The following is a 16146-nucleotide window of genomic DNA, read 5'->3' on the forward strand; positions in this document are numbered from 1 at the left end:
TTTGCAAATATTTTCTCCCATTCTGAGGGTTGCCTTTTCCTCTTGTTTATGGTTTCCTTTGCTGTGCAAAAGCTTTTAAGTTTTATTAGGTCCCATTTGTTTATTTTTGTTTTTATTTCCATTTCTCTAGGAGGTGTGTCAAAAAGGATCTTGCTGTGATTTATGTCATAGGGTGTTCTGCCTATGTTTTCCTCTAAGAGTTTGATAGTGTCTGACCTTAACATTTAGGTCTTTAAACCATTTTGAGATTATTTTTGTGTATGGTGTTAGGGAGTGTTCTAATTTCATTCTTTTACATGTAGCTGTCCAGTTTTCCCAGCACCATTTATTGAAGAGGCTGTCTTTTCTTCACTGTATATTCTTGTAAGGCTGTTTTAATGGTAGGACGAATTGAGTAGTTATGATAGAGACCATATGGCCCTCAAAATCTAAACTATTTACTATCTGGCCCTTTACAGAAAAAGTATGCTAATCCCTGTTCTACACTAGAGTGATGTAAGAAAAGATAACTATCCTTTCCCATAAAATATACTAGAATATCATATTGGATTTATTAAGAATATTTTTCTTATATTAAGGTATCTGATAATTTTATATATTGATTGCCCTTTGAAATACAGTTACTCCTTCCTTTTCTATAAAATTCTTAAAGATAGCTAGATTTTTTTTTTTTTTTTTTTTGTGGTACACGGGCCTCTCACCGCTGTGGCCTCTCCCGCTGCGGAGCACAGGCTCCGGACGCGCAGGCCCAGCGGCCATGGGTCACGGACCCAGCCGCTCCGCGGCATGTGGGATCTTCCCGCACCGGGGCACGAACCCGTGTCTCCTGCATCGGCAGGCGGATTCTCAACCACTGCGCCACCAGGGAAGCCCAAGATAGCTAGATTTTTGACCCTGAAATTTCAATTCTACCGTAGAGGAGTTTTAACAAAAATGAGAAATTGTTTACATGAACAATAAAGAATTGACTTATTGTTGAATTATATCTAAGTATTTATTTTCCTGACATTATTTTAGAGGAAAATCCTGAAAGTGGAAAAAAAGATCTTAAATTTTCTGTTGAAGACATATTGCCTAAAATAAAGACTGACAGATAAAAGTTCTGTTTTTTTAAGGTGCTATTTATAGGTCCAGTGAGACTATGACACAAAATAATGCTTATCCAATTGTTAATAAATATTCACTATATTTATTGTTAGACACTTCAAATATTTGAGACAATTTGGAATAACATCTTTCCATATGAATTAATAAATATTAGTGATAATAATTGATGTTTGTTGGGAATGTATATATTGAACACTATTCTAAGTACTTTACATTAATTGTAATTTAATACATGCAAAAACCCTGTGAAATAAGTACTAATATTATCCATATTTTACAGACAAGGAACGTGCAATACAAGGAATTAAGTAAATAAATGTCAGAGCTGGAATTTGAATCCATTTGTGGATTTTAACTTGACTGACTTACATGGACTTGCAACTTGTCTGGCAAATAACTCAGTCTAGGAGTAGGAAAAAAGTCAGTTGTGTCATTTTCTCCTTCGTGTATACTTTAGCAGTATTCATTTTAATCCAAAGTGCACTTGGAGACATTAGATCTTACTTTTTTCATTTTATTAGGGTTACTTTATTAAACTACATAATGTGATCTGGAAATCCACCTAGCAGGTACACATACCATACGCTGCAGGAGGCTGAAAGATAACAAAGGGTGGGGCGGGGGAGGGGGGACTCCACTACCTTTGGTAACAAGCACTTATCCCTCCCAGTGGCTTATATCTGACGTGTGACATGTGATGTAGAAAAAGTGAGGGCACCAGTGTTCTCTGTATTTTAAGTAGTAAACCTTAATTTTTCCTTGGAAAAATATCAATAGGAATTCTAATGTGTTTTTCCTGTGCAACAATAGATTATTTTGCATTCCACTTAGACCACTGACATGAACCCAATAACCATAATTGAACTTCAAAGGATATAAAGCTTTGTTATTGACCAGCACAGGAAAAACTATCACTTTCTTAGATCCTTGACCACAGAGAACAGAAGGCAGGTGTCTCCATTGGGGGATCATTGGCATAAAAAACTACATCCTGTTCAATGTTACTGGTTTCTTGACTAAGTTCAATGAACACTAACGCCTAATAGCTAACCAAGTCACTACTCATTAATGTTTTCCTCTTCTACTTTTAACCCTTTCTAAAATAAAATTACTATTAGTAGTCAAAATAAATAAATGTCTAAACAAATTCTTAAACTTTTAGATGTCAATTTAACTTCTCTTTACCTATCTTTCATTTGTAGTTTGGTAGTTTTGCAGAGTTCTTAGGAGCATAAACTGTAGAATCTGTCTACTAGGTATGACTCTTGGCTCTGCTACGTCCTAACTGTTTCACTTTGGGCCAATTATTTAACTTCTCTCTGCCTCTGTTGCCATAAATGTGAAATAAATGTAATGATTCAGATCTTACTCGACTTACAGTGGGGTTATGGCTCAGTAAACCCATCCTAAGTCGAAATGCATCTAATACAGCCAGCCCATCGAACATCATAGCTTAGCCTAGCCTACCTTAAACATGCTCAGAACAATTACATTAGCCTACAATTGGGCAAATATTTTAACACAAAGCCTATTTTATAATAAAGTGTTGAATATCTCATGTAATTTATTTAATACTGTACTGAAAGTGAAAAACAGAGTGGTTGTATGGGTACAGATATTTGTCAGTGTGCTGGTTGTTCACCCTGGTGACAGGAGTGCTGACTGGGAGCTGAGGCTCGCTACTGCTGCCCAGCATCAAGAGAATATCATGCCATATATCACCGGGAAAAACCAAAATTCAAAATTTGAAGTACGGTTTCTACTGAATGCATATCACTTTCACACCACCGTAAAGTCGAAAAATCCTAAATCAAACCATCGTAAATCAGGGACCATCTGTAACGATAATATTAAGAAGACTAAGAAAACTTACCCCATAAAGTTTATGTGAGGGTTAAATAAACGAATAAATAAGGAAAACTTGGAATAGTGTCTGGCACGTAGAAAACAATAAATATTAGTTATTATTATTTTTGTTATTGATTTGAGCCTCAATTTTATAGTAGTTATTGAGTACATGAAAAATGCTATTTTATACCAGAACAACTATTCATCCAGTTGTATATCCAAGCAGTCAAGGCCTGGTAGGAGAGTATTGCTGTGTTTTAAAGTATAAACCTCAAGAGATTGATTAGTCAAGTATCAGGAATACTGTTAATACCCCAGAGTAATCTATGAGGGATACTCTCCTCTCATGATATTTAGAACCTACTTAAATATGTTGTTTTCAGATTTTTTCAGATGTTTCAATATGTTTCAGATTACTTTTTTTTCATATAATTTGTAGACTACATTCCCATTTCTCTGTAGTCTACACCCTCCTGAGCCAGGTGCTAATAATTTCAGGAGAGGAGCATCTCTTACCTCTGTAGATATTCCCAAGCTGCTCATTTCTGAGCCTCAGGAATGTTAAACAAGGTGAGGCTTGTGATGTTAGCAGAGAAATGCTTCCTAGCAGTGTCATGGAGGTATATGTAGGGGAAAAGTTATTCCACTCCACAATTCTGACAAAAGGTCAACAAACACGGTAGCATCATAATTTCTGTGGGTTTTCCCTAAATTTATATTAAAGCAGTTTCGCATCTAAACTTTGGAAATTTAGTTTCTAAATGTTAATTTATTAGCAAAAAGTTTTTAACAGGTGCCAACCCAATCCATTGCTTCCTGGCACAGCTTCACCATGCAGATCTTGGGCTTTCCAGGGGGAGTTCTGCCAAACCTGGGTATATTCTTTACTGGGCTGAAACCTTTTATATGTGCTTTCAGCCACTATATACCTTCAGGGTATTTTATCAGTCTTAGCACATACACACATGTTCAGGCTCCACAGTGGTTGCAACTTCTGAAAATTGACCCCCTCTTCTTTTGAGATTTCTTTTCAAACAATTATAGATCAGCCTTCATCGAGAGGATAATGTCCTTGGGGTTTTCTACTAAGAAGTCAGTGTCCTCAGAGTATAGAAAAGATCAGATGTGAAAATAACTTGAAGGCTAAAAAGTCAGAGTTGTCAAACAAACCTCAAATGCCCACATACTTTGACTTTCAGATAAACAACAAATTATTTTTTAAGTATAAGCATGTCCCCAATATTGTATGGAACATACTTATACTAAAAAATTAATTTGTTGTTTATCTGAAATTCAACTTTCACTGGCATCCTATATTTTTATTTACTAATCTGGCAGCACTATGAGAATGACCTATAAAGGCAGGTATTATAATGAAGAAAATATGACAGGTACCTGAAAGTACAAACTGCATTTATGACTTGCTGGAAAGGAAGTCTTTTACAAGTTATAACTTGTCTTGATCTTTTTATTTTAGGAAACACAGAAGCAGAATCCACAAATAATAAATGCTTTCATATAATTGACTACCCATCAAATATCTGGAATATCAATAATATTTATGAGTTATTGATAAATTAATATTTATTTTAAGCTGGATTTAAATTTTTTATTTTAAAAATAAGAAACACTGTAATTATAGTGTGTTTCATATCTATACCTATATAATTAGCAATAGAAGCACCCTGTATTAGTGTTCTAATGCTGTCATAACAAATTATTGCAACTTAGTGGCTTAAAACACCCCAAATCTGTGAGTTCACAGTGCAGTAGGTCAGAGGTCTGGGTACAGTGCAGCTCAGCTGATTCCTCTACTCAGAGTCTCACTGGGCTAAAATCAAGGCATCAGCTCTTCTGGAGGCTTTGGGGGAGAATTTGTTTCTGTGTTTATTCAGATTGTTGGCCAAATTCAGTTTCATGAGATTGATTTCTTTGCTGACTGTTAGACAGAGGTCAGTCTCAATCTGTAAAAGCCTCCCACATTTCCTGACACATGGCCCGCTTGGTCTTCCGTCTCTCAGACCTTCACTTATGCCTCATCTCTCCTGCCTTCTGTGGCATCTCTGCTGAATCTTTTTTGCCTTCCTCTTTCGTTTTTAAGGGCTCACATATTTACATTGAGCCCTTATTTTATCCAGGATAACTTTCTTATCCTAAAGTCTTTCTATCCTAAGGATAGAATTATAACCTTAATTCTATCTGTAAAATCCCTTTTGCTATATTCACAGGGTCCCAGACATTAGGGCGTAGACATTTTTTTTTTTGGAAGGGGCATATTATTCCTCTTACCACATACCCCAATACTATATGAATATACTGTAACTAAGGCATGTAAAGAAGTGATTCCAACTGGGAAATAATTTTTTTAAAAAATCAAACAGAAGACAAAACTCTAAGTACTTAATTCCAATCTAGCTCACAGACAATTTTTTTATTTAATAGATTATATCTTTTCACTTTAAAGCTTAAATTAAAAGCTACTCAGCCATCTCTGCAGTGGCCTAGGGATTGAGAATGGGTCTTTTTTTATGGCCTCTTGGTAAGCCAGTAGAAACCCACCTTTTGTCCATGGCAGAAGCAGTTTTGTTCTAGGCCAGTTAATTTAAAGGTAATAAAACTATTTGAAAGGATATAGCAGTTGTGATCATGACACATTCTTAAATGAACCAGATCCTGTTTGATATATATGAAAAATTAAAGCATGAGACTAAAAGTGCTGTAAGAGAAATTTTCTCATTCTTTCTGGTGAGATCTGACATCAGCATATAGATGGCTTCATCAATTATTGAGAAAAAGACTAAGAAAAAAAATGACTGATTGGGATGCTTTATTCTGAAGTCTGAATTTGAAGCCCTTGGGTTGAATGTACCTGTAGGTCTAAATCTTTCAGAATTAGCTCTCGCTGTCTCACCAGCCCATCTATTTAAATTTCTAGTTTAAAAAACTAAGGCACTTAAAAATTTTTAATGCACTCTGTCAAACATGTGTGCCAAATTTTGAAGTAACTACATGTATCAATGAAGTGAAGAAACAAATCTCTGTATAGATAACATCCCTTAAGATGAAGCAAGGGAACTGATTTTAAGCTTCCAGGACTTTGAATGATTTTTTTTCCACAGCTATTTTCATTCTCTTCTGTAATCTAAAGTACAGCAATGAATTTCAGAGTTCTTATGTTTGCCATGTAATGTCCTTGTCCTGTTTATTCCTAGAAAAGTATTATGGACTCCTGGTTGACAAACTACAACTGTATTTTAAAAATTGAGACAAAAATGATAATGAATGACTTTGTTGATTCACAAGTCATTAATTAGCCCCTGTGCTTTTTTGTGACACTAACGTTAGAGATAAATAATAAGGGAACCACAGCTTATAAAATCAGCACACATAGGTAAGCACTGATGAGCAAAAGTGTGAATCATTTTAAAGGCAACATCTTCCTAATTAAGGTTAATATTAATGATTTATATTATATTTTAAAGACTTACTGAAGTATTCAAGTTTTTTATTGTTGCTGTAGCCATTGCTTGCAAACACAGTGTTAATAGTATCTTCCCAACTATTTAACCTAAAATACAGGTATTTCTCTATCAGTCCTCAAAGTCATTACTTCTGCAATAATTGCAAACTATTTCTTATTATTAGAAATACTTTTTAATTCTACATAATCTTGTTTTGAGCTTTTGTTTTTATCTCATCTCAGACTGTTCATGATTACTTCGTAAAACATTTCCTCCCAAAAGATACTTTTCTGTACCATGTAAAATGCATAGCATTTCAACTTAATTTCCACCTCTAAGTAAAGTCATGTGCCTTTAGGTGATACTGATTCTTTGTTTAAGTTGTTTTATTTTTTAATCTATTAGAAAAAGAATTTAAAGTAGCTTATATATTTATGGATAAAGAGAGAATGCAGGCAGTGTAAAAAGAGTAAATTTAGGTTTTTCCAGTTATCCCAAATTTGCTAAATATTATAATACGACCTTGGATTTGACTCTGAGTTTGGTTAAGGAAAAAATTATTCTGACACTTGTTAAAATGGTAAGGAAGACTTTATTCCAGACTATTGTGCGAGGTGTCAAAACTATCAAAATAGGGGAGATTGAGCTCAACTCTGAATACAATAAGGGCAACTGGGGATTTACAGCCAAGGAACAGGTTATGTGTGAGGGAGTGGGTGGGGAAAGCAGATGAAAAACTACTAAGAGGAGACATCAAGTGTAGGGAGAATTCTTGCTAAACTAATTTTAAGAGCTTTCGTACTGAATGGCAGGCCAGAGTGATCAGATATCAAGGATGGGAGGTGAGGAATTTGAAAGTGATCACATATCAAGAGTGGGAAAAATCCTCTCTAAGCTGATTCAGCAGGATTCTTGCTAAAACTGGGCACTGCAAGGATGTCACTGAAGCTCAGGGTCGAGGCCTAGATGAGAAGAGGGCTCAGAGGAACTTGACTGCAGTTTAATTAAGGAAAATCTTTGTCAGTTTCCTACTGACTAAGGCAAGGGAAGAACATGTTGATATACAGAATTTTCATTGTCCAAAACAGTAAAGAGTACGATCATGCTCTGCATTTCCATGGAATTGAATTCGGGTCTGATTTTATCGTTTGGGTTTCAGTTTTTCACCAAGGTACACTGGGAGGCAGTAGGTAGATAAAGAGCATTTAAACAGAGGTGGTGAGGGAATGAGCTAAGGGGATATCTAAAGGTCCAGCAAGGACAATGGCCTGACGTCATGCTTTGTGTGCCGGAGGAAGAACAGAGAATCCAATGTGAGTGGAGTGAAGTGATCAAAGCACAGAGAAATAGGACTTGAGGGAAGAAGTATATCATTTCAGACCTTAGAATCTATTGTGAGATCCTCAGGTTTAACTCTGAGATGGGAAGCCATTGGAGGGTTCCGACTAGAGAAGTGGTCTGACTTACATTTTAAAAGGCTCAATCTTCCTGCTGTAATGAGAAAAGATTGTAGGAAGGCAAGGATGCAAGCAGAGAGACCAATTAGGAGGCTTTTGCAATAACCCAGGAGAGGCATGATCGTGGCCTCTTCCAGGATAAGAGCTGTGAAGACGGTAAGTGGTGGTCATATTTCGAAGATGGGTTTTTTGTTTTTGTTTTTTTTTGCGGTACGCAGGCCTCTCACTGTTGTGGCCTCTCCCGTTGCGGAGCACAGGCTCCGGATGCACAGGCTCAGCGGCCATGGCTCACGGGCCCAGCCGCTCCGCGGCATGTGGGATCTTCCCGGACCGGGGCACGAACCCATGTCCCCTGCATCGGTAGGCGGACTCTCAACCACTGCACCACCAGGGAAGCCCCCAAATATGTTTCGAAGGTAGAGATGAAAGGTTTGCTGATGAATAAACTTGATCTGCTAGAAAATGAGATAACTCTTTTTTCGTGAGGTGGGATATGTTACAACAAAAATAAGTTCTTTAGAAGAATAGCAGTTTAATTTTTGACATTTTAACTCATGATGCCCATTAGATTTCCAAGCAGAAAAGTTAGATGGAGCCTAAGGATATTATTTGGAGCCACTGAGTCTGAGTCAGTGAGTATATATAGACAGGTCCATTAACTGAGATCCAGACAAATCACTTACTTTCTTTGTGTTTCACTCCTTTGGCTCTACTGGTCACTCAAGACTGGCTTAGAAATCATACATTAGGGTATCATCACCTGTGTCCTTCTACTGTACTCTGCAAACAACTGCATGGCACTTCCTAAATAATGTTGTACTTGCCTGTTGACTGGCCATCTCCTCCACTGTACTGTAAGTTCCTTGAGGAAAAGGACTATAGTGCATAAGTGATTCTTGAGTGAAAGAATCAGTTAAAAAACCTTTGCATTTAAGATAAAATCTAAGTACTCTTCATCTTTTGTCTACCTTGTCTCTGGCTACCCTTCCCTATGTTTACTACACTTCAGCCACCACTGCTGGTAATTTCTTAAAGGCATACCATATTCTTAAGCCTCATGGCTTTTTTCTATGCCATTTTGCTTCATAGAATGCTTTTCTTCCTCATTTTTTATCTGCTAATGCATTATCAGTCATCACGTCTGGTTTAAAATGCTAAATCTTAAGAGACATACTTCCCAAACCTTCATTCTAGTTCACCCATTTTGCGTCTCCTAGCAGTCTAAATTTGTGACTTAATAGCATTTTTCACAGCTTGTAGAATTGTAAGTATTTGTATGATATTTTTTTTACTATCTATTTTCTTAGTAAGTTTATGAGAACAAAGGGCAGTGTCTGTTTTGTTCATTAATATGTACCCAGACCTCACCAATATACCAGACACTTAGTTGACCCTTTATAAAATGTTTTGAATACATGCAAATAAAAAGCTCCATATATTTATATTATTGTCGTTGATAATACAATCAATGTATTTGTGATTGTTTTCATTGCATAAGACCATAATACCTTTTGATAAAAATGCTTTAATCTGGGCTTCCCTGGTGGCACAGTGGTTGAGAGTCCACCTGCCGAGGCAGGGGACACGGGTTCGTGCCCCGGTCCGGGAAGATCCCACATGCCGCGGAGCGGCTGGGCCCGTGAGCCGTGGCCGCTGAGCCTGCGCGTCCGGAGCCTGTGCTCCACAACAGGAGAGGCCACAACAGTGAGAGGCCCGCGTACCGCAAAAAAAAAAAAAAAAAAAAAAAAGCTTTAATCTGTTTTATCTTACAATTATGAAAATATGTTTATGGACTAAGGATTGTCTCTTGTTTGTCTAGCAGCACCTGGTTTTTATAAGTATGTAAACATTTTCCCTTTTATGTAGAAAACATGTACTTTCCACAGCTAGATCACCCATAAAGAATGTTCCATTTTTACTCTTCACTATTTTAGCATATGATGTAAAAGCATATCCAAAATGTATATGCATTTCTGAGAAACCATAACAATATAAGCAACTATTTTTCAAATTTGTTTTATCAATAACAGAAGTTTAAGAAACTTTATTTAATAAATATTATAAATTTAAATCACTAACTTAGAAAATTTATGCATTAGTGAACAATTATTTTAACATTTAAAGTTATTTTATCTTATAACTCTTCTTCTGTTGAGTTAACAAGTTCAATATAAACACCTCATAAAAATTCTTTGCAGATTTTCAGACCAATAATGTTTTTAGTATATTATTTATACTAACCAAATTTTAATACTTTTTATTATTTTAAAAAACATGTATATGTTTATAAAATTAAATACAAGTGTTGTTCCCAAATTTATTTAAAGAAGTTATAGCTATAGAAACCTAGAAAATGCTATGCATCTTTCTTTCATAAGTAGCAGAGACTATTTATAAAATTAAATATTATTAAATTGTCATTTCATTTAGTTATTTGAGCATACAATAGGGCGAAACTTGTCAACTGAATCAATTTAAATATATTTTATCTCCCCTCTGCAATTGCTGAAGTCTTTCTTTGTATGGAAACCTTACTATAATTAGAATTAATTAATCATATAATTGAAGTAATAAACATTTGGAAGCAGGAAGAAGGGACTAGATCCATATTCCTCTAAGAGTTTCTCTCAAGGACCTCTCCATGGAGATATGACAACATGAAATTATCTGATCCATTATTTTATACTGCTTTTTATAATAGTAACTAGTAAATTTCATTTTTAGAAGCTATATAAAATCCTTAGAATATGGAAGAAAAAACAGAATTTTTGTATAAATTTCTGAAATCCTAGTATAAGAATTAGCTGAAAATTAAAATATTGCACTTTGCTACTGTTGTTACAAAATGGCTTTTGAAAAATTTGTTTGGATTAATAAAATATATTCAATAAAGGATTAACCTACAAATTATTTCTATAATTTTAATATTTTTAATTATTAGTATGCTTATGTTAAAATAGCTATACATTTAAAATATACCCCTCAATTAATCCTCTGACACTGCACATATGACTTACAAGTCTCCAAAAGTATAAGAAAAGGAAAGAAGAGGAAGTTTTTCATAATGCAGTCATTTTAGAAGGGGTAAAAATTCTGTGCATTCTATATAACCGATACTGTGGAATATATATAATAGAGTATAAATGTTTATCAAAACGCATATGCCTTTAAACATATTTTTCACTGATTAATATTTTGAAAGTTTATGAAATTAAATTTAGGGAAAGGAAATCTCAACATAATATTAGGAGAGATAGCTAGATGAACCATACAAAAGTACATTCAAACATTTTCTAACAGTAGAAATTAAGGGTGTTTTGTTGTTTTCAAATTTCCTTTCAATTTCTCTTTACCAGTTTAAATTTTCAAAAGATTGACAGAAGTATCACTAAAACTTCTTTTCAAAGAAACAGCACACAATTTCATGAACAAAAATTTGATTTCTCAAGTGTTCATAAAGTTTTTCAAACCAAAATTTATCTTAAGATGTATATTAACCATATTGTTGGCAGAAGATGATAATTAATCAATCTGTAGACATGATTGTAACATCTGAAGAAGTTCTTGAACAGGTGCTTAATACAATCTGGCAAATTGTACTAACTGTGATTTGTACTGACAATTTTCAGTGATATTGTAAAGATCAACCACATATTTGTTTGCATACGTCTACCAGAGGGTTTGTACTTCTTAATATACATAAAAATGCCATGATTTACTGGTTTCTATTTATTTGATATCTTTGCTATTTGTTTATTTCCTTTATATGTATCTAGTTTACTATGAAAATTATCTCTGTTGAAATTAATTTATATTTTCAGGTTAATCTCTTGGCATTTGGAGTTATCATATACAAAGTTTTTCGTCACACTGCGGGGTTGAAACCAGAAGTTAGTTGCTGTGAGAACATAAGGTAAGTATTTCTTCAACTGTATTTTCTTTAGTGATTAAAAGTTTTAGTAACTTAAAGTAGAAATAATTTTTGGAAGGACAATTTTTAAATCATTTTTTCACACTTTCCCCCATCATATTTAAAATACTAAATAGTATTGCTAAATAGTATTTAATATGTTTAATAAGCCTATAATCACCACAGATTAAATGGTAAGTAAAGCAATCTTTTTGAACATACTCCCCTTTGAAAGAAAAGATGATGACTGCATTTTAAGACAACAGTTGATCTTAGTCATCTTCTTTTGCAAAACATTTCTCAGCGCTTAGTAACTGTGTTTCTTCCTTGTGATTTCTAGTTTGCATTCTGCCATGATTTTTCCTCAGCTCCCTCCCTTTAAAACTGATTTATTGAGACCTTGAAAATGGTTTGTTCAGGAAAAACTGAAGTGTATGGTAGGGAACATTAGAAACAGCTGACGTTTGGGTCTCTTGGGAACACTCCTATAGTTTCAATATCTTGCACAAGATTTATAGTTAGGATTTAGCAAATGTTTGATTGATTATTTTACTCCTCACCATTCATAGTTACATGTAGTTTGCTGGCTTTAATAAAGTTGAGAATGACTCATTTTCTGTGGTACACTGCAAAAACATCTTCTGCAGTAAAGAATGATTGCACTAAGAATGAATGAGAAAATAAGTATTAGTTGCCTCATTTTCAAGGCAGTGTCCTCAGTGAGCAGGATTGAATATTGTTTTACCAAAACTCACAGGCAATAAGTTGAAAATGTATAAAAGTGAGTATGTGCCTGTATTTTTTAAGAGATCAGCATTCTAACATGAGTTTACTTTGAGGTAACTGTATTGCAAAAGCAAAAAAATAAAAAAATCTTGTTTTATATTTTACATGTTCTCTACTAAGCCTGAAAGGAAAGCAGAAGTATCCTTTGGTGTCCTGCCCATGTGCTGACCTAATTCCACACGGTATACTCTTCAAGGTTTCTTAGGGAGAATACTTCCTAACAGCTATCTGTCTTACCTTTGGGAGTTCCTGCAACATTAGATTTGAGATCAAAGCGTACACACAGATGAAAATATTTTAAGATTAAGGAAATTCCTTGAAAAATACCAGATTTTAAAAACGCTGCCTTGAATTTGGAAGCACATCCCAGCCACAGTGCACTAGTATACCCTAGCCTGTCCCATGCAACTATAGCATAATTAGTCAGTTTCAAAATTGTTGGTGGTCTTTACCGAAGATTTCTTGGTTATTCCAACACCGACTTCCCACATAATTTGAGGAATTTGAGGATATGTTAAGTATGCATAGCTTTCTTAGCTGGAACATTGCAAATTTGTTCTAGGTCTTGTGCCAGAGGAGCCCTTGCTCTCCTGTTCCTCCTTGGCACCACCTGGATCTTTGGAGTGCTCCATGTTGTACATGCATCGGTGGTGACAGCTTACCTCTTCACCGTCAGCAATGCCTTCCAGGGGATGTTCATCTTCTTATTCCTGTGTGTTTTATCTAGAAAGGTAAGCAATTTGTTATTTTTGTCAACTTTATAGCATATTTATGTAGCATCAGTTACCAAATTGATAAAAATTCTCATTCTCATAGATTTATGACTTGTGCCTTTATTGCCTAAGTGCAGTACATTTTGGTGTCAAAATAATCAGAATGCTTAGCTGTTCATAGGGAAATGTGCTTTTAAAAAACTTGCTAGTAGGGGTATAAATACAGCTTACATTCCCTTGAGCATATTCTGACAGATAATCAGAAAGCAACAGTAATTTAGAAAACCAAATATAACAATTTATTGTGATTTGAAAATAATTTGTTGTGATTGTTACAATTATGTTTCACGTTTCTTACTTTCTTCTTTTTCTTTTTTTTTAGATCCAAGAAGAATATTATAGATTGTTCAAAAATGTCCCTTGTTGTTTCGGATGTCTGAGGTAAACAGAGAGAACTATGGATCATTATTGCTACACAGAAATAAAAAAGCCAAGCTGTGGATGGCCAATGTATAAAAATGACTCAAACAAATTGTCCAATTGTTAATACTAATCAAATATTTTAAGTCCATTTTTCTGTTTACTGTGTAAGAACTGTAGATAATACGAGATAAAATTATGTACCATATAGCTATAGTAAGCTTTCCTACATGACTTAGTTAGCTATGTCAAAAATAGTATTGCAGATATTTGGAAAGTAATTGGTTTCTCAGAGTGGTATCACTGCACCCAAGGAAAGATTTTCTTTCTAACACAAAAAAATATATGAATGTCCTGAAGGAAACCACTGGCTTGATATTTTCTTGATTCATGTTGCCTTTGAAACTAGTCCCCTATCACCTTGGTAATGAGCTCCGTTACAGAAAGTGGAACATAAGAGAATGAAGAGGTAGAATATAAAACAGTAAAAAGGGAATGACGGTTGTAACAATGAGACATATTTTGAGCAAGCTCGTTGTTTTGTAAACTAGATGGGAAATTAGAGATAAAACAAACAATTGAATAAACACATCTTACCATTCTGTGAATTGTTCTGAACTTAAATTTCTACCGAAACAACTTAGACCTGTATATGTTATATCCATTTTCTATTCTAATAGTCTATAAAAACACGAGACTTCACACACACAAAAAACTAAACATTTCTGTTCTGTTTTTAGGTTAACATCAGAATGAGGTATATGCTCTTTCTATACTTATTTCACAGATTGTGACTTCAAATGCTTATTCAGTAGTACATAAATGTGTCAAAATATAATATTGTTCCTGCCTGTAAATGTAAAAACTGTGTATATAAACCTGAAGTACTCTGTTCCGTAACCTTTCAGTGTAGTGAAAAATATTGTATCTCATTAGACTAGCATATTTGAGTTCTTTATTTTTTTTAATTTTAGAAATATTGTAGTTCACATCACAATATTCTCTTTTAACTTACTATTTTTAAAAGGGCATTGTAAATATGAAAGTGTTCATAAAGTGAATTGCTATTTTTTTCTGTTCAGAAAAGTACACATTTTAAAATGTTATTTATAACAAAGAAATCACTGGGAACTGTATAAACTTTCACACTGGATCTATTTTCTGACAGTTTTCCTCTGTTAAGGCATATCTGCTAAAATGTAAGGCTTCTATCTATCTTCAAGTTTTCTCATTAAAATATAGAAGCAGTGATTTTACTTCAAAAAATATGTAATTGTTCTACACATACCTGTAAAAAAAGTGTGCCAATACACTAAATGTTGTGATTTTAACTTAATTTCTCCAGATGTTCAAGTGAAGTCTGTCAAATCTTACTCTCACAAATAAAATGATATCTGAATGAATCTTTCTACTGCTTGGCTGAGGCATTTCTCAAGAAAGATGAGCTGCCTGCCAATGTCTTAAACATTTTTAGAATATTTGTGATAACTTTTTATTTGATCTTTTGATCTCTTATATGACCTATTATTATCATTATCATTATAGGACAGCGCTATTGGAATAAGATACTAAAAAAAGTAATCTGTTCAATCAATGTATACAAATTATGTGTGGTGAGCAGAATAATGGTCTTCCCAAAATGCCCACCCCCTAATCTTCAGAACACATGAATATGTTAGGTTACGTGGAGAGGAGAATTAGCCAGCTAACAGCTAGTCCTCTAACTTTGACGTGAGGAAATTATCCTGGATTTTTCAGGTTGGTCCCATGTAATCACAAGTTTCCTTATAAACAAAAGATGGAGGCAGAAGAGGGAGCCTGTTAAAGCAGTGCCGTACGAGGCATACTCAACCACACATTGCTGGCTTTGAAGATGGAAACAGTCCACAAGCCAAGGAACATGGGCAGCTCCTGTAAGCTGAGAAAGGCAAGGAAATGGATTCTCCCCCAGAGCTCCTAGAAGGAAGTCAGCCCTGATGTACTTTTGTTTTAGCCCAGGGAGACCCAGTTTGGACTTCTAACCTCGAAAACTGTAAAACAATAAATGTGTATTGTTTTAAGCCACCAAGTTTGTTGATAATTTTTCACAAGATTATTGATATTTTTTGATAATTTGTTACAGCAACTATAGGAACTAATATGGAAATATATACATAATAACATCTTTAGATATAAGCAAGTATTCATATCAGTAGGGAAAACCTTAAATCCTGAATCTTGTTTTCACCAACCCTCCCATAGACATCATTGGGTGAAACTTGTATTCTTTAGTATGAGATTTCAGACCTTCTCATAACTGCTCACTTACGTTTTTATTAGGTAAGGATCTCTCTTTCTTAAAAAAATGAAAAAAAAACAGGTGTATGCACACGTATAAATATATATTTATTGCATAAATGCCTCATAGCACTTGCCCCCTGTTTTTATAATCAACAAGAAAAAGG

At 34.5% G+C, this 16146-nt stretch overlaps 1 protein-coding gene across 3 annotated transcripts in view; it reads left to right on the forward strand.

Annotated features, from left to right (window-relative positions):
* Window positions 1-15758, forward strand: part of ADGRL4 (adhesion G protein-coupled receptor L4) — a 113831-nt gene extending 98073 nt beyond the window's left edge. For all 3 annotated transcript variants that reach the window (XM_007103450.4, XM_007103451.4, XM_055084506.1), the window contains 3 exons: window positions 11695-11786; window positions 13132-13300; window positions 13665-15758. In XM_007103450.4, coding sequence (XP_007103512.2) covers window positions 11695-11786; window positions 13132-13300; window positions 13665-13727 — 324 coding nt within the window. In that variant the 3' untranslated portion in view covers window positions 13728-15758. The remainder of the gene's footprint in view (window positions 1-11694; window positions 11787-13131; window positions 13301-13664) is intronic.
* The last annotated feature ends 388 nt before the right edge of the window (window positions 15759-16146 follow it).

This window comes from Physeter macrocephalus, chromosome 4, assembly GCF_002837175.3.
Source record: "Physeter macrocephalus isolate SW-GA chromosome 4, ASM283717v5, whole genome shotgun sequence".
NCBI classification, from domain to species: domain Eukaryota; kingdom Metazoa; phylum Chordata; class Mammalia; order Artiodactyla; family Physeteridae; genus Physeter; species Physeter macrocephalus.